We start from the raw sequence: 19739 nt of genomic DNA, 5'->3' as shown, positions 1-19739 counted from the left end.
TGGTTATGGTGGGGGTGGGGGGTGGAGGAGAGCTGGAGGATGGGAGGGGTAAGCAGAGGGGGCAATCTGACAGTGGTGAATGGTAACAGAACTTTGGTGGTGAATCCAATGTGGTGTGTATATACATTTATTGGTTGTGAAAGAACTCCTGAAACTTAAATAGAATTGCAAACCAAAGGCACATCAATTAAAAGAAAAAAGAATGTAGCCAATCACCGCATAGTAACTATTACAAAATACACATGTCAACCATGAAGCTAATAAAAAAAAAACCTAAACAATTTCTAAATGTATGTTTAGACACAGTAAAAACAAGTGTCTAAACAAGTAATTATAGTATGATCATAAAGTGAATTCCAGATTCACCAGGACATTTGTGGAAGGGGAAGCAGCTAGAACTGGGGACTTGATGATCATCATACTATGTGGCTGGTTTTGTTATTACCCCCTTAGTGAAAGTGAGGAAACTAAAAGACACAGGTTAACTTCCCACAACCATATAACTGGTATAGCTAGAATTCAAAGTCCAGCTCCAGAGTCTGCCCTCCAGATGATGACATTATCTTGTATTTCTATCGTTTTTCTTTTGGAGAAGAGTCTGATGCCACCCTTTCAGGAACACCTAGTACTTTCTTGTGTTCCTTAACCTTAACAACCCTGTAAAATAGGATTTTAATTCTATCTTTCAGAAGATAACACTGAGCCATGGGAGGGGAGCAACCTGCCCAAAGTTACACTGCCAATAAAAGGAAGAACCAGAACTTACACCCAACTGTGTCTGACCCCGTGGCCCTTATCCCTTCTAGGATTATACTCTGCCTCCCACATTCTATGTACAAGCCAATTCTCTTCTTTCAAGAATGCAAATCCGGGCCTCCCCTGGTGGCGCAGTGGTTGAGTGCTGGGCTGCAAAGCTGCCTGCAGCCGCTGCAGCACCGGTTCAATCCCCGGCTGCCGGCGAGGGTCCCACATGGTGCGCAGACCTCTCCTGCCATGCCCTCTGCTCCCCTCAGCAGTGTATTTCGTCAGTCTGCCTGTTCTGTTCCCTGCTCTGGCTCTGGTGAATTCTCTTGCCTTCCCGCGCTTCTGACTGTACCCAGTGCTTGTACAAATAAATAAATAAATCTTTAAAAAAAAAAAAAAAAAAAGAATGCAAATCCTCTATTAGACAACTTTTGGTTGTTAAACAAGTGTTCCCATATTTATTAGGAATTAGTAACAATTTCTCTAAAAACATTCTTTATTGTAATTAATAAGATCCCAAAATATGAAAGCAAACTTAGAGAGTTTTGTAAAGCAAGAATTTATCACAGAAAGGTCCTTAAAAGTTATTTAGCTCTGGGCCTCCCCTGGTGGCGCAGGCGGTTGAGCGCCGCTCTATGAAGCTGTCCGCAGCCTCTGCAGCGCTGGTTCGATACCGGCTGGCCGGCAAGGGTCCCACATGGCGCAACAGACCTCTCCTGTCTTGCCCGCTGCTCCCCTCAGCAGTGTATTTCAGTCAGTCTGCCTGTTCTGTTCCCCACTCTGTCTCTGGTGAATCCTCTCACCCTCCCGCGCATCTGGCCTGTACCCCAGTTCTTGTATAAATAAATAAAATAAATCTTAAAAAAAGTTATTTGGCTCAAATCCCTAAATTCAACATACTTGGAAGCCAGTAATAATTAATGGCATATATACAAATCTAAAATGCTTCATATTACGCAAATACATTGCTAAAAATTTTAAAGCAGTTTTATAGAGTTTGCAACCACTCCAAAAACATTCATACTGCATATAATTGTGCTCTCTTAAAATCAGAAACCATTCTCATTTTTCCTATTTACCTAACACCTACTAGTTCCAAGAATAATTGAAAACAATTAAAATGATCCTCACTGTACCTCGAGTGGAACCAAGATTCCCAGGGCCCTGGCTGCCAGTTGGTTTGTTACTATTCTGATGTACATTTCCTATTGTGGCCAGAGCTACTACATGTGACCTTGGGCATGTTTCCTAGTCTAAAAACCAAAGACAATAACCTAATTTAAGGATAAATACCCACCTCGCAACACTGTTGTGATTAAATGAGCTGACATGCAAAGATGGCAAAGGTGCCTGCATGTCAGCACTTGTGTGTTACTTGTTATTAATGAAATTGTGTGTCCTTGACTGAAGCACCCCTTGGTTGGAAAAACTTACCTATCAGCTTTTTCTCTCTCTCTGGAAAAACTCTGAGGAATCTCTCAGTCAGGACTTGATCTTACATTTGTCCTATCAACATCTGTATCCTCTTCCTTCAACTACTTGCCATGGTAAGAACACTTATTCTCAGGAAAAAGCTTCATTTGCCTCCTCCATCCAAACTACCACTCCATTTTTCTGTGTCCTGGATTTTCACTGTCAAACATCTTAAATACATTTTCTGTAGCTACTATTACTGATATGATTGAGATGTCCCTTAGGAAAACCAGCTGGCATTACCCTAAGGAAGTCCAAACTTGATTATGTGAATTTCCCCAAAGTGGTGTAGAAATAGAAAATAGAACAAATAGAGTAATACAAAAACCACAATGCTAATATAATTACTAACAGAGAGATGTATACTTGCCCCAAAGTCCTGACAGTTAAATTCTCTAAAGAGCTCCTTCTTTTCCTAGAAGAAATCCAAAAATAGATAGGGACAGGAAGGCAAATTATAACCTAACGTTTGCTGTGATGGGCGGGTCACAGGGACCTGACATTCAATCCTCCAGGTAATGTACCACCTTCTCTCAACAGTCCTGAAAATTAAAAAAAAAACTTCCAAATTCTGCCTCTCCAACGCCTATTTTTCTATATTCCCAAGCTGCCCATCCACCTTCTGCTGTTACAGTCTTTCTTTAGATATGTTAATGTCACCTATTAGACTACATCAAGTCCCACTCTTCCTGCTTTCAATCTGAAAGAGACAGACATCTTTTAAGATGTCTTCTGCAGAAAACTGAGCTCATCTATTATGTGACTTTATTAAACTAACTCTGCTGGTGGCACCCACATTATACCATGTACACCCCCTCACTTCCACCCCATCTAACCTTCTAATCACCTCTAAGTCTTAATCCTTAACTCGGATTTTACTCCCTACCACATTCAGTGACTCTTTACAGAGATTTTGTCTTATGTATTTCACTATTGCAACTGATTCAGTGCCACCCATTCCTTAAAAACTTTCCCTATCATTGGCTTTAGTGAAGCCAAAAAACTGCCGGGTTTGCCCATTATTTTTAAATTGCCCTACATTATATACAGGGGTTAAGAGTCCAGGTCTCAGCCATAGATCCAATTCAGGCTCCATTCTGTACTAGCTATGTGCCTATAGGAAAGTTACTTAACTTTTCAAAGCCTTTTTCCTCAACTGCAAAATATACATAATGACATAATTGACTATTTAAGAGCATAATAAGCTTACTCTGGCAAAAACTAATCACTCAATTAATACTAACTGCTATCTCTGGTTCTAATTCTCACTACTGGCATTTTGTTTTTTTCTTTCTACTTTTAAGAATTCACTGTTCTCAAATAGATTTGACTAATGCTACAATTAAGCACATTTCTAAAGTTATCATTGTAAGACTAACCTTTCATCCACTTCTTCAATAATAAAGAAAATCACTACCTGTATGTTTCAACAATATCTAAGAGTTAACTTGCTGAAAACTGATTTCATCTTTGCATACATTCCTAAAATACTCCCTTGGCTTCTACAACACCAACTTTCCAGATTTTCCTTTTCTGGCCATCTCTTCTCAGACTGTGCTGCCAGTTCATTTTCCTGCATCCAGACTCTAAATGTTAGTGTGCCAAGAGGAAAGCCTAAGGGTTTCATTTCTCGGTCTCTACCTTGGTGATCTCATGCTTCATTAAGTCTACAACTGCAAAATGACTTCCACAGTATCTAGTGTGGCTCTCTCCTCTGATTTCTAGATCCCCATGTCCAAATGTCCACTTGACATCACCATGTGATGACAAGGCAGCTTAAACTCAATAAATACAACATTAGCTTCACAGTATTCCTGGACTCATTATTCAAAACTGAATTCATGATTCATGATCAACCAAGCCTAGTTCTCTAATATTGTGTTGCTATTAGTGCATGTATGGCACCACCATCCATTCATGTTGCATAAGGTACAATTCCAGAAGTCTAAAAGTCATCCTTTATAACCTTCTTCTTCCTTTCCCTGCAAATCCAATCTGTTCCAATTTCCATTACATGACTTTCATTGTATTGCATGAATTTCAATCCATTTTTTAAACTGATACAAAATAACCTCCCTGTAGGTTTCATTCCGGATTGCCCATGCCATCACTATAATGCCCGAAGTTCCTATGGACTAAAACTCCTGGCTTCTCACCTTTGCTATTCATCCCTTCCCAACATCTCAACAGTCTAAATTTCCTATTCCTTCTAAATACTCCAGTCACAAGAACTATTTTATAATATCTGCATATAATTTATTCTTTCCAACCCCTTTTCCCAATGTCTTTTTTTTCTCTCAAAATCCTCTTGGAATCCTTCACTCAAGAATTTGACTGTAACTCTTTTTTTTTAGTTTTATTTTATTTATGCAGACAAGAGCTGGGGTGTAGGCCAAAGGTGTGGGGGGATGAGAGGATTCACCAGAGACAGAATAGGGAGCAGAACAGGTAGATATACAGAAATACAAACTGAAATACAATGCTGAGGAGAGCAGCAGGTGAGACAGGAGAGGTCTGCTGTGCCATGTGTGTTAGCTACCTGGCAGGGGATCAAATTCATGCTGCAGTGGCTGGTGATAACTTGTTAATGCTCAGACTTAACCCTTTGAGCCACCAGGGAGGCCCTCACTATTACTCCTTACTGGGAAAAAAAAAAGCTTTCATACTTAGGGCCATTATTCATTCAGTCCAACAGAACATGCTATAGTTTTCCTCCCAGATATGGTCCTCAAAAGCTGTCACTAAGCAAATACAGTATTTCCCTTAATAATTATATCAAGACCTGCATCTATGAATATACCCATTTTATGTCTTTTATGAAAATGTATATACTTTCATTCTTTTTTATTTCATAAGGTCTAATGTCAATCATAGAAAACTGAACTTCTTTATTCTAAATTCTTTCTCTCAAGCACCAAGACAGTCCTTATTTTAGCATTTTTTTATTTGGTTAACAAGCTGACAGTTTCCTCAGCCATATCATTAATAATTTTAAAGGAATAATAATTTAAAAAAGAAACAGAATAAAATCATGTCCTCATACTCTTTAAGTAAAGGGCATGACCCAACTGTATTAATATTTGTATTACTACTTTCCATAATAATGTCTCATAAAGAGACGGTGCTCAAAAAATATTCAAAATAATTAAGGAATTTTGCTTTGAACTGATGCGGCAATGTTCATGAATGCCAAAAAGCAAGCAGAACTTCCCAAATATGTTAAATCTTCTTTTCAAGAAAAGTGATATTTGGCTAAAAAGACAGCATTGATGCCTAGTAGAGGTGAGGTACAGAGCACTCGCCGCTCCAAATAAACCGAAGTTCCTCATGAATGTGATCATTGAATCACTGCCAATGGAGGAAGCATGGAGACCTGGAGGGTTGCCAAAGACTGGAATAGATCAAATAAACGTACTTCTGATTAAAAAACAGAAAAGAAAAAGTTGTCAGTAACAGTCCAGTACAGTCAAGCCAGTCCTTTCCTAAAATCAGATTATTTATTGAAAAAACTAGCTTCTATTCACTTAGAAAAAATAATGGTAAGCATTTGTGGAATCAACCTGAATTTATACCAGACTAATCTCTTTTAGGAGAGTGTATTTACATGCAGATCACACATCAAAGCAGTAATAATAGTATGTTAGTAGTATTTCAACAAGGTATTTGACAAGATCCTCATTATAACCATAGGGCTAAAGTATATGATAATAATGGGTACAATTAGGCGATTAGGTAACAGATTGAACAACCATAACAACAAGTGATCATTAATGAATGAATTGCTATCAACCTAAAAGGAAAGCTTCAGGACTCCCATCTGTGGCCTTCTCCTATTCAATAATCATCTGTAATTTGGAAGAAGCTGTAGAATACTACTGCTGATATCCAATAGGTGGTTGACAGGAAACTGCATGTCATCGGGGGCTCATAGTTTATATTATGAAAGAGGCAGAATTTAAAAACACAATGACAAGACAAAAAAAAAGGGCTAACTCCAGTAAAATAGAATTTAAGAGGAAAAAATAACTAAGGAATCAATCAATACCTGTGTCCAAAAATAGACATTATAAACTGAGATGGGCAGGCACTGTGACTTAACTGCCACATATGTAAAACAAGCAAAAAGAAAGCTCAATGGCTTTAAACGACAGCAAGCTAAGTTCAATCTGACAGCAGCAAGCTCAATATGATGCAGATATCAGAAAAGCTAATGTGATGCTAGCTGCAGCGGTAGTGGTATCTCAAACATGGGAGACAGCAGTCCTGCTCAGCTCTGGACTGATCAGACCATAACTGGGATATTGTGTACCCTTCTGGGGGTCACAATTTTCAAAGGATCATAATCATGCTGGCACATGTTCAGAATAGATCAACCAATATGGTTAGGAGCCTGAATATTCTTCCATAAAAGGAAAGGCAGGAAAGAATGGAGATTTATAAATAGGACAAAATGATGCCTTGTGAGGAAAGTGATAACTACCTTCAGTCAGTCATTCAACAAACTTATTTCAGGCCAGATATTGTGGCAGTGGCTGTGTCTGGAGAACAGACAATCTCTGTCTGTGAGAAATATATGCCTATCTGAAGAGTTGAAATAGTCATGATCTAAAAAAGAATTAGATTATTCTATGATTTCACATGACAGAAGTAGCACCACTGGAAAAAAGTTAGGAAGCAGCCATACAAGGAAGAGTATTTTAAGAGGCAAAGCTGTATAAGGAAGAAAGAAGCTACCTGAAAAGACTACAAGGTTCCCATCAGTAATGGTGTAATAGAGGGGAAATTGCTGATATAAGACAGACACTGAGCTGTATTGCCTTTTACAGTCCTCATATGCTATGCTTTGGAGCTACATTTCCCCAAGAAATGGACACTCACATCCTACTTGTTTGCTTCAGTATCACAGGTTTCCTACAGTAGCTACTTCCAGCTTTGTATCCTGTTGCCCACTGAAGTGATGTTTTATAACTGGAAAGAGATATGAGAGCAAAAGGATGACGGAGTTATAGGAAGAAACTGACCCACCAGCCCAGGACACAAAAACCAATTCTCTCCAAAGTGCCTTGGATTTGCAAAGAAAATGTAAGAATTCTCTATCCTCTGTGTCATAAATTCAACTAAAATATTTTATTATGTTCGATTCATGTAAATAAGGATTTGTTAGGTACTGCATCCCTTGTTGGGAGCCATTTTTCTCTAACCAAGAAGGAAAAAATAATTTTAAGATCACTTCAAAAATTTGTAAGCATTCCAAAAACCTTCTGTTACAAGGCTATGTGGGAACTAAGTTTAGACTGTATTTCTAAAAAGAAATGATTCATCAGCTATAGCAGGCCAAATACTATGAACTAATCAAATTGTGGAATTCTGATTAAATGGCTACTTAAATTTAATCCATTTAAAAATCACAGGCAGGATAAACAAAGAGAAAAGGCCTAAACCATTTGCTTCTGGCTTTTATAAACTGGCTTAAGATCATTGAAGCTTACTTGCAATCATTTCATTTTATAACGGTAAGTCTCCTATCTTGGCTCTCCCTGCTGCAATTGGGTATTTAAGGAGTTCACCCTTCCAAACTGCTAATATTAACTTTTGGGGAAGCAGTCCCTCCCACTTTAGCACTTTCTCAATTTCAATACAATCAATGCACCACAATTCGATTTCCATGGGCTCTTTCTTTTAGACAGCAGCTGGGAAAGACAAAAGTGAATAACGAAAGAGGAGCATCTTGAACCCCCAGCCCTGAAAACAAGGCTTTCCCTCATGTTGCCATCAAGTCTGCCGGTTCCCTGCCTGGCCTCAACACCCTGCCTGGGCGTTAAAGAAGAAAAAGAAACACAAGATCCCAGTTTTCCTGGGACGGGAAGATACCCTTTGCAGTGCAAGGGCGCAAGCTCGCGTTCCCAGGGGAGCTCATCTCGTGGCCAGGCAGCGCCAACCCTAATCGTCCAGCGCGAAAGCACTTCGGGGGGCGAGGGGGGCCGGGACCCCAGGGCGGCCCGGCACCCCCCGGGCCCCCCCCAGCGGCGCCCCGGGACCGCGGCGGAAGGCGGGGAGCTGACTTACAGTGACACCATCCCAGGTGACAGCACCAGTGCAGCTTGAAGCACTTGCCGTGGCTGTGCGTGGCACAGATGGAGAGCCCGTCGCACGGCTGGAAGTCGGGTCTGCGGGCGGCGCAACTCCGCGCCAGGGCCTGCGCCTCGTCCACTTTCTCGCTCTTCCAGCCCCGCTCGGGCGCGGGCGCCGCCGCCTTCATCTCCTCTCGCTCCGCGGAGCCGAACCCGAGCCCGGGGGAAGCGGCGTCTGGGCGGGCAGGAGCCGAGTCGGCTGCGGGCGCGGGAGGGAGCGGCGCGGGCGGGAGTCAGGCCAGCGCGCGGCGGCGGCGGGAGCGCGGCGGTCCCGGGCTCGCCGAGGAGCCGCCCCGAGCGCTGCGACCGGGGGCCGGGCCTGGCGCCGCCCGCCGCCCGCCCCGGCGCGCCCTCGCGCACACGCACGCGCACAGGCTCAGGCAGGCGCGCGCTGGCCGGCTGTGGGGGGCGCCCTGGTGGCTCCTCTGCCCTCGCCTGTCCACACGCGCCCGGGGAGGAGCGCGGCGGGAGCCTGCCCCCCCCGCCCCCGGCACGGGAGACCCCGCCACACACTCGCTCCTGCCCCGAGACTGACCCCCAGCGACGGAGGGCCGTGGTGAACACGCCTCGGCGCCTCAGTGTTCACACGCGCGCTGGCTTCCGCGCACACTTCCCACACACACTTCCCTGCGGGCGGGGGCTCTGGAGGACGGACACGCGCGGCCACACTCCTCGGAGGACTGTGCAAACCGCGGGCGCGCCCATCGGATCCACTCAGGGGGCTGGTTCCTGCGCCTCTGCTGGCGATTTGTACACACACACACACACACACACATACACGCGCGCGCGCACAGCCTCTCCCCACACGCGTCTCACATTTTCCTTGCACACACCTCCCGGAGTGTCTGGACACAGAATCCCGTCAGAGGCACGTGCACACACACACTCCAGCAGAGCTGCTGTCAGCCCCCAGCGAGACTGTGGGCTGTCCGGCCCCACCCGCCTCCCCAGAAACCCCAGGGCTAACCTCCCCCTGCCCCAGCAAGACCATTCACATGCCCACCGCCACGCCAGTCGCAGTTCTGGTTGCAGCCTCTGCTTTGCTGAGTGGGAAAGTAACCAAGTTGGGGTGTGTGTGTGAGTGAGGAGAGAGAGAGAGATGCATGTATGGTGGGGAGGTACTGGTATGTGGAATATGTATGTAGTTTGGTATGTATGTGATTGTTAGGTGGAGAATGTGCTGTGGGGTGATAAGTAGTTTGATGTATCGTTAATTGTCTGCATAGTACACACGTGTATGTGATTCACACAATGTATGTGAGGTGTGTATATACATGTTTGTGGCATGGATGTGTGTGATCAATGTAGTGTGTGCGTGGTTGTTGTGTAGTAGAGTGTATGTGATGCGTATGGTATGTGTATGGTTGGTTATGTGTTTGTGTGTGGGTAGGTATGATGGTTACAGTGTGTGATGTGTGTGTGTGATAGTATGCTGTGAGTGATTGGCATGTCATGCCTGTATGGTGGATGTCGGGTGTGTGCAGTTCATGTGGGTGTGGGCACACAAACAGGACTCTTACTTGCATTGGACTCTATGCCTTTGCATGTTAATGCCCACACTGGCCAGCAGGTGCAAATGGCTGGATGGCAACTGTGGTTTCCCCACACAATCAGCTTCCCTTCTTTCCTCCTGGGGACAAGTTGCTCCAAATAGATTTTCCATGCCAGGCTCAGCTGCTGAGAACCCACCCAGAGCTGGATTCAGCGAAGAGAAAACAAACCATTTGCTCCCAGGGAGCGTGGTTTGGGAATTAGCGTTTTCCTGCAATAAGGCCAGAACCCAGTCTTGAACACAGAGAAGGAGAGGACCTTCTCTTGTTACTTGCCAAATGTTTTTCAGAGCAGAGGAAAATGCCTGTAATTGCCAAGGTTCGGGGAAAAACAACAAAGCATTTCAGCATGAATGCTGTGTGGGAACATGTTTATGTCCAGGGCCACTCTCTTCATTACTTTCCTTTCCTGCTTTGCACTGACAAGGCGACTCTTTACAGTTTGAAATAAGCAAATTTATCTTTAAGCGCTGAAAATCCTTGCTGCCATAAGCTATCTTTCATAATTTTTTATTTAAACTTGGCTTGAGATAGGAAATGTAATTTGCTTATATCTGACTCTAGTGAAGTCTTATTAGGGATGCGGGGGCTCAATTTGATGACAAAGGTATTTTCAAGAAAGAGCTGAACTGAAATTACAAAATACGATTTCTCCAATAAACAAACATCAAAACAGACATAAACATGAAGCATCTTCAACTTCAACCCCAAGCACCCCCCCACTCCTGAAAAATATCCTAACAAAGTACATCTCTGACTCAAAATCTACCCATCCACATCTCTGACTCAAAATCTACCCATCCCTACTGTTAATTTCAGTTTGACCCACCCCAAAATAACTTGATTAAAAGGAAAAGAAAACTTAGTGAAAGAAATGCATAATCCATTATTGCTGCAGTAAGCCACCCAAGAATTTTCAAACAAAAGGAGATTCCCATCTGTCCTACTCCATTTTCCTCTTCCCCAACCCGAAATCTCACTTTACTACTGCCCATGTCAAAAGCCCTTACAAAAGAATCCTTTCAGTATTTCAGCAACAAATACTTGAACAGAATCCTTCTATACTGTAGGGTGAAGTGTGTCTATTATGTGAAATGTACTATCTCAACTAGTGGAAAATGACCATGAAGAATAATGTAATATAGAACCTTGGCTCGGGAGCAAGGTAAATTACCCAAATACTCTATGGAAGATATATGATGTGTAGCTGCAAAATCTTTATGTTTTCTATAACACAAAACTCATTCTTCCCCATTGCCTAAAGATGTTATTAACCTTTACTGTCTGCAGTAGAGCAGGAGTTGGTAAGTGTACTGTGACCTCTCAAACACACACACACACACACACACACCCTTCAAGATTTTTTTTCAGGATGCAAGCTTTTTGAGTTTTATTATGGGAAATGAAACATAGAAAGTCCAGAAACTAAGTATAATGAACCCCCAAGTACCCATCACTTGGTTTCAATAATTTTTAACTCATTTGGAAAATCTTATTTCATCTATAACTCTACCCACTCCTAACCCCCACCCTGCCACTGAATTATTTTGAAGCAAAACCCAGGCATCCTATAATTTCATCCATAAATATTTTAGCATTTATCTCTAACGGAACTTTTAAAAACCATAACCCACAATACCATTATCACATAATGACTGCAATTTGATTATAAATATGAAATTTTCCCATAACTTCTTAGCACCACTCCAGTTCCCTTTTAAGCATGCCTCTCCTTCTGCCTGCAATTTTCTGCTTTTCCCCTTTTTTTCTGTTCTCCCTATCTCTTTGGCCCCTGTGCCACTTCCTCAGAGAAGCTTTGTATGAACAACCCAGGTTAAATTACTTATCGTCCCTCTTCATAGCACTCAACTTTAAACAAACAATTAAAGAAGGAATTATTGAACTAATATCTTTCTCCATCCCCTCATTCCCCTGCCTCAAACTACCAGCTCCTTGAGAGCAGGTGCATGGCCTTTATCTTGTTCACAGTGTTGTTCCCAGGACCTAGCAGACCTAGCATAGATAATAAATAATTGTTGAAGTAAAAAGTATTCCATCTCAGACTCCCAATGGCTGGGAAAAGCCCATATGTGTTAAATTGTTGGCAAATATTGTCCCTTCTCACACTGACTCTGAGGTTAGCTATGTGTATTAGTTACCTATTGGCATGTAACAAATCACTCCCAAATTAAAACATGCACAGTTTCTGTAGGTCAGGAACCCAGGTAGGACTTAGTTAGATCCTCTACTCAAGGCTGCTCACAAGGTTGCTTGGAGGTCATTGAACAGGGCTGCCATCTCCTCTGAGCTGAGGAGGCTCTGCCTCCCAGCTTGCTCACTGAGTGGATGTTGGCAGCATTCCATTCCTTTGAGAACAGTTGTGCTGAGAGTCTCAGTCCTTCACTGGTTATTGGCTGGGGCCCTCAGTTCCTTGCCATAGGGCAGTTCACATATGGCAGTTGCTTTACCAGAGCAAGCATGTAAAAAAGAGTCAGAGAAAGTGTCAAAGTCTTTTATAACCTAATTTCATTAGTAATATGTCATACTTGTGCCATATTCTACTCGTTAGAAGCACGTCACTAGGTCCAGTACTCACACAAAAGGAGATTACACTAGATCATAAATATCAGAAATTAGGTAACTTTAGGAGCAATTTTTAGAAACTGCCTACCACACTACGTATACACAGAGAATGGTAAAGATAGCTTAGTAAAGCTATCTTTCCAGAGGGTACATTCACTAGGGTTTGCCCTCTTTCTGTGCTTGGGATCCTGAAATCACCTGATATACAAGACTGAGCAAGCCCACAGGAGGATGAAATGCCTTGAGGATAATGGAGGTCCTCAGCTGATGAGTAGTCAGTCCCCAGCCAATGGTCCCAGCATCCACTCCAACTATCAGTGGGGATAAATTAGATCATCCAAGATCCACCAACTGATCACAGAAGCATAAAAGTCAAGCAGAGGTCAACTGAGTCAGCCCTGACTAGAAAAAAAGCCAAGATAAACTATAGCCTCATGAGTTACATGTAAAATGGTGATTGTTCTTTGCTGCTAAGTTTTAGGTGGTTTCTTACATAATAAAGCTAACTGATATCACTCACCAATCCTGTCATCTTGTAGACAAAGTAATTGCGGATTCAAGAGGCTAAGTGACTTACTCAGTGGTCACAGTGCAGCAGGCATCAGACCTGGCACCAGAACAATACAGATGGTTCAAGGCTAAGCTCTGTCATTTTCTTCGTGGGAGATGTAGGCAAATCCCACATGCTTTCTGGGCTTCAGTTTCTTTATCAGCAAAACAAAACAGAAGGTTTTCTAGAACATCTTTGCCAGTCAAAGCTATGGTTTGTCCACTTGATTATGGATAGAGCTAAGATTAGAATCCTTTTTGTTCAGATGTTGTTTGTAAATAGTCCAATATTCCCTTCCCGTTCCATTGCACATATTTGTCTAATGTTAATGTAAGTTATGTCTATGCACACCAACCATTTTGAACACTTTGATAAATTGAGTCATTACAAATCAGTTACTTTTTGGTTGCTTGATTGAACCAAGCAACTAATTCCACCATGCTTATAAATAACCTGCTAGTAATTGGTCAATTTGTCATATTAAAGCAATTAGAATGATGAAGTGGATGGAGAAGCTCCAAATGAGGTGCAACTAAATTAGGAGTCTTTTGTGGGGAGGGAGGAGGCATCTTCAGCACTGCTGCTGGCATAATTCAGACCCTCATCATCTGCTCTGACATAAAGGAAAGAGCAGCAGCTCTGAAATCAGACAAAATGGAATCAGAGCTCAACTCCTCAACACCTTGCTGGCTGATCTTGGGTAAATTATTTATTTAACTTCAGGTCTTAAAAGAGAGTTATAATTCCTAATTCCATCACTGACAGTGAGCACTAAACATGATCACATATGTGAAGAGCCTGGCAGATCCTCAATAAATATTAGTCCTTCTCTTTCCAGCACTTCCAAATGTCCCATGACCACAGGCTCTCTATGATCCAGTCCTTTACTGTTGAGAAAGCTCTCTAAAATCTAATCATATCATATCTTCGACACTTCTCATTGCCTACTGAAAAAAATTCAAACTCCTTTGTAGGATTACAAAGTCTTCCCAATCTCTTTCCCAGCTGCCCTTCCCCACCCCTTCAAACCTGTTTCCTCTATGAATTATTTTCTTTCAGAGCATGTAATATCCTCTTCTGCTTGTCTCTATGTCTTCCCTCATTCCATTCCCTTTGCCTTGAATTGCCCGAACCCCTGTATGCAGATGATCTTACCTTTCCTTTAAGTGCTCGCTCAAATACTGCTTGAAGTCTTTTCTTATTCACTCCTGCTCACTCAAGGACATGCTGTACTTATCGCTGTATACCTCAAAAAGTGAAACAGCTGTGTATTTCCAACACCTGGCATTTGGGGGCAGGATGTGAGGAAACACTCAACAAATATTTTTGAATGGACACATTAAAAAAATATGATTAAAACATCATAAATGGTATTGGAAGACATCTGTTTTTCTAAACATAAGCCCCCAGAACTAGGAGATTCTTTGGGGCCTTTGAAATTCAAAAGAAGCCTTACTTAATAAACTGGCTTGTAATCTTACTGAATGTTTTACCTCCTGGGGTGTCCCCAGCTGAAACAGCTTTAGACTTAAAAGGGTATTTTAGACATTGCAAGAAGGATAAACCCATAGTAGAAAAATAGTCATGGTCCTCCCTGGCCTTCTGACGTGGCACCATGAAGGCCTGCTCTTCCACAAAAGATCCCAGGGTGTCACTATGAAAGGCAAAAAGAAAACCAAAGGCAGTCCAAGGTAGCATTTCTTGTGTCTTTATTTTTTTATTTTATTTTTTAAAGATTTATTTATTTATGCATACAAGAACCAGGGTGTAAGCCAGAGGTGTAGGGGGTGAGAGGATTCGCCAGAGACTGTGGGGAGCAGAACAGGCAGGTCGACTGAAATACACTGCAGAGGGGAGCAGCAGGCAAGGCAGGAGAGGTCTGATGTGCCATGTGGCCAGCCAGGGATAAAACTGCTGCAGTGGCTGGCCATAGCTTGATAGCGCTATCTTTAACCCCTGCACCACCAGGGAGGCCTTCAGTCTACTAATAATGGAGCTACAATACGACCCGGCAATCCCACTCCTAGGGATCTACCCAAAAGACACAAAAACATTGATTCAAAAGAACACCTGTAGCCCTATGTTTATTGCAGCACTATTTATAATAGGTAAAACCTGGAAACAACCCAAATGCCCAAAAATAGATAACTGGATCAGAAGATGTGGCATATATACACAGTGGAATATTATTCAGCAATCAAAAAAGATAAACTCATGCCATTTACAGCAACATGGATGGAGCTAGAAGGAATTATGCTCAGTGAAATAAGCCAGAAGGAAAAAGAAAAATATCGCATGGTTTGACCTATAGTAGGAATATAGGGGAACCAAATAAGACATCAGTGTGAAAAAAAATGATAACAGTACAAAACACAACAAAGCAAAACCAGACAATTATAAATCAGAGACATCCTGCAGGGGAGGAGGAGGGAGAGGGATCAGAGGGAGGGAGGGAGGAGCACAGGGGACTGAGGTGATGGTGCACGGGTGCATTGGTGAAGGAAACTCTATGGGGGCTACACCTGAGGGGGTGGGAGGAAGCAAATATTGTTTAAAAATGAACAATGATGTAAAAAATTAATTCAAAAAAGATTTGTTTATGCATACAAGAACTGGGGTATAGGCTAGAGGTGGGGGGCTGGTGAGAGGACTCACCAGAGACAGAGTAGGGAACAGAACAGGCAAACCGACTGAAATACACTGCTGAGGGGAGCAGTGGGCAAGACAGGAGAGGTCCACTGAGCCATGTGGGTCACCTCCTTGGCTGGGGATTGAACTTGGGCTCTAAGTCATGCTGTAGGAGCTGTAGATTGCTTCAAAGTGCTGACACCCAACCCCTTGCGCCACTAGGGAGGCCCCTCTTGTGTTTTTAAAGTGGTAGGAGTGGTTGATTATTTGTGGATCACCTAACATGCTTTTCCAATTTTACTATTCTGTCCCTTAGTTGCTCTTTGAAAAAGATACACCAGTTTCGTGCCAATTTGTTTTATATACTAGAGAAGTATTTTTGTCTATGAAAAAAAAATTTAGTTGAAAAATAAACGTAAGGAGTAGATTTCAAACATGAAAGCAGAGAGCAAAAAGGCCAATCATTAATGTGCCAGTCAGTCTCTTGTGTCCTAAGCATATTCCTCAGTGTGTGAGCCTAGTAGTCACTAGGTTTTTTCCTGACTGATGTGATGTGACACTAATTGCAGTAGGATCTAGTCAATTTTGTGCTCCGCACAACGCAAACTTTCTTTGCATTCCAACAGTCCACACTTACTTCTGGAAGCAATGGACCTATCATAATTCGAAACAAGAACACTGGTTTCTTTTAATGGTAGGGTAATGCACACATTCTGCCATTTCCATAAAAAAAATCTTTTTCCTTGACGATTAGCAATTAAAATAATTCAGCTTTAATTAGCTCATTTCACTAAGCAGCTATGACAGTGAAGAGCAATCTGGAATACAATGACTGACTCATAGATTATACGTGAGGCAGCTGAGGTGCTGCACGCACCCTGGGAAGATGTCAGGCTGCTGACAGCTTGCTGTCCACATGCAGGGCCCCCGAGCTCTCAGGCACGGTCCAGTGTACAATGCTATGCTCATTTATCCACCCCACAAATAGCTAATGACTATCTTCAATGTGTCAGGTTCTAGACTGGATGCTGGGGATAATTTTGAGGGAAGACATAAACCAGCCGTAACAGTAATTGCTTTGATAAAGGATTGAAACAAAGCAAAATGGGAGGATGAAGAAGAAAAATGTAGATCTGCCTGGAACCATCAAAAACTATTTTGTGCAAAGGATGAGTTAGCGCTGGGGATGCAGACACACTGGGGTGGGGTATTGGTATTGTGGGAGAGTAAAGAGTGTGCATGAAATCAAGAACTGCAAAAGCGCCCCTCTAACCCTGTTTCCCTTGAATGTAATATGGACCCGAAGGGACAACAAATAAGAGACAAAATTGGTAGGCAGGCGTCAGATCATGAAAACCTCTGCCAAGTTTAGATTTCATTCTCTAAATCAGTAACTTTTGAACCCTTTCAGTCAAAAGAATTTTGTGCAATGGAATCACTTATCAGAAAGTATAATGAAACAGACATGTAAAGTCCATTTGCTCAGTTGAGGTTAATAATATATTGGTGGGAAGGCTGGAACTTCATTTGTGTTGTTTTTGTTCTAGATTTGTTTCTTTTGTTTTTTCCTTGCATCATTGTTCGTTTTTTTTTTTTTTTATAGAGGCATGTTTTTATTTATTTATTTTATTTGTTTGTTTTTTGTTTATACATGCACTGGGTACAGTCAGAAGCGCGGGAGGGTGAGAGAATTCACCAGAGCCAGAGTGGGGAGCAGAGCAGGCAGAAGGACTGAAGTACACTGCTGAGGGGAGCAGCGGGTGGCAGGAGAGGTCTGCGCACCATGTGGGATCCTCCTCCGGTGGCCGGGGAGCGGCCGGGGATCGAACTGGCGCCGCAGAGGCCGTGGGCAGCTTCGCAACCCAGCGCTCAACCGCTGCGCCACCAGGGAGGCCCCATTGTTCGTTTTTGTACAATATTTGGTTTCTTCCCTCAGGTGTAGTTCCCATAATTTTCCCACCACCATTAGCACCTATGAATCATCACTATAGTCCCTTGTGCTCTTCCCTTCCCTGTTTTGACCTTTCTTCTTTTCCTCTCCCCTGCAGTGCTGTATGCCTCATCGATGGTCTGCCTGCAAGTTTTGTCTTTTTCCTAACCTTTTGTCCAGTTTCCTTAAATTCTACCTATAAATGAAACCACTGGAATTTTTTTCTCCTTCTGACATACTTCACTGAGCATAATCCCTTCCAGCACCACCAATGTAGCTGCAAATGGCATGAGTTTTCTTTTTTTGATCACTGGTAGTGTGCATGCGTGTGTGTGTGTGTGTGTGTGTGTGTGAGAGAGAGAGAGAGAGAGAGAGAGAGAGAGAGAGACATCTTCTTGATCCATTCATCTTTTTGGGGGCGTTTAGGTTGTTTCCATAACATAGCTATTGTAAATAGTGCTGTAATAAACATAGGAGTGCAGATTTCCTTTTGAATTAGAGTTTTTGTGTCCTTTGGATAGATTCCTAGAATAGGAATCACTGGTTCATATGGTAGATCCATTTCTAGCATTTTGAGGGTCCTCCACACAGCTTTCCATAGTGACTGGACCAGTTTATGTTCCCATCACCAGTATAAAAGTCTGGAACCCCATTTGTTTGTGACACCCACAACAGCAGAGCCAGACCCTGCTTCAGGAAGGGGAAGGTGTGGTGGGCAGCCCCAGATGGGCCCCAATGATCACTACCTCCTGGCGTTCACATGATCCCACCACACTGCCCCACCAAGGGTAGACTGTACTTAGCAACTTCAAAGCTGTGACTGAATTACAAAATTAGGTTACAAACTTCTAGGCTTCTGTTGTCTTGTACTCTCTCAGAGACCTGACTCTGAGGGATGCCAGCAGCCCTCAAGGTCCACATAGCAAGGTCCACATAGCAAGGAACTGACATCTCTGGTCAATAGCTCATAAGAAAATGAGGCCTGCCAGCAATCACATGAGTGAGTTGGAAGCAAAACCTCCCAGTTAAATCTTGAAAGGAAACTATAATCTGGCCAACACCTTGATTTCAGCCTTCTAAAAACCCTGAGCCAACAAAAAAATAATAAATAAATAGATAACCCTGAGCAAGTTTGTGAAGCTCCATCTAGATTCCTGACCCAGCGAAATTGTGAGATAAATGTTTGTTGCCTTAAGCCTCTAAGTCATGGGGTTGTTTGTTATGCAACAAGAGATAACTGATATAGAAGCCAGTGAAGAATTCTGAGCACAGAGTGACAGGATCAGGTGTGCATTTTAAATGTCAATTCTGGAATGAGCCAGGAGAAATTGAAGGGGACAAGACCAGAGATAAGGATATTGCAAGTCCTGCAGAGAGATGACCGTGGGGGTGGAAAGGAAAGTAAGGGGTATAAAGCTTGAAGAGATAAAATCGATAAAACTTGGGATTATTTCATTCTGGGAAGCAAAGGAGCTTCTGGAACAATGCTAGTCATTACCGAGAGAACAAAGAAGAAGGAACACGTTAAACTAGAAAGAGTTCAGTGTGGGATGTGTGGATATCAAGGTGGCTGGGAGTCATCTTTATGGAAAATGCTGAGAGTTACTTGGATGCATGATTTAAAGAAGTCTGAAGTTGGGTACTTTGCATGAGAAATGGTACTTATTTATCATCACTGAAAGCAATGCAAACTCCAAAAATAACATAAAGGAGTAAAGAGCTCTGGGTAAAAGTAATAAGGAGCAGCGGGAACTGTGCTGAACTGCAATATACCTGCGTTCCTTAAAGGTATCAAAGCCAACCATGTTTGAAACTACACTGTCTGCAAGGCCGAATGCAGTTTCAGGAGAAGCTGGCTTTCGCAGCACTCTTTAGGGAAGTGTCACCACAGCACAAAAAGGACATGAGCTTCGAAGTCAGGCAGCACGAAGTTCAAATCTTGCCTCCACCATTTGCTAACTGGTGTCATTGGACAAGTTAATTATGTTCTCTGAGCCCACATTTCCTGAGCTGTGTATGGGTTAATAGTCCCAATTTTAGTGGGACTGTTGCGATTAAGGGAGATAATGATTGTTAAGTGCCAAGTACTGTCCTAGTACAGAACAGTCAGTTAAGAATCGGTAGGCTGACATCACGGTGGTAATGTAATA

The 19739-nt window shown here is 42.6% G+C and overlaps 1 protein-coding gene across 1 annotated transcript in view; it reads right to left on the bottom strand.

The window, feature by feature from the left end:
• LOC311169260 (UPF0524 protein C3orf70 homolog) overlaps nucleotides 1-8476 on the bottom strand; it is a gene marked incomplete at both ends in the record, with an annotated part of 33940 nt that extends 25464 nt beyond the window's left edge. Inside the window, one exon of the mRNA XM_084231069.1 lies at nucleotides 8284-8476. Within this exon, the coding sequence (XP_084087195.1) occupies nucleotides 8284-8476 (193 nt within the window). The remainder of the gene's footprint in view (nucleotides 1-8283) is intronic.
• Nucleotides 8477-19739: the final 11263 nt, after the last annotated feature.

Source organism: Talpa europaea (assembly GCF_964194135.1).
Source record: "Talpa europaea genome assembly, chromosome: 4".
In the NCBI taxonomy this organism is placed as follows: domain Eukaryota; kingdom Metazoa; phylum Chordata; class Mammalia; order Eulipotyphla; family Talpidae; genus Talpa; species Talpa europaea.
Note: the sequence above shows the minus strand (reverse complement) of the source record. Positions and strands in the feature narration are given on the sequence as shown.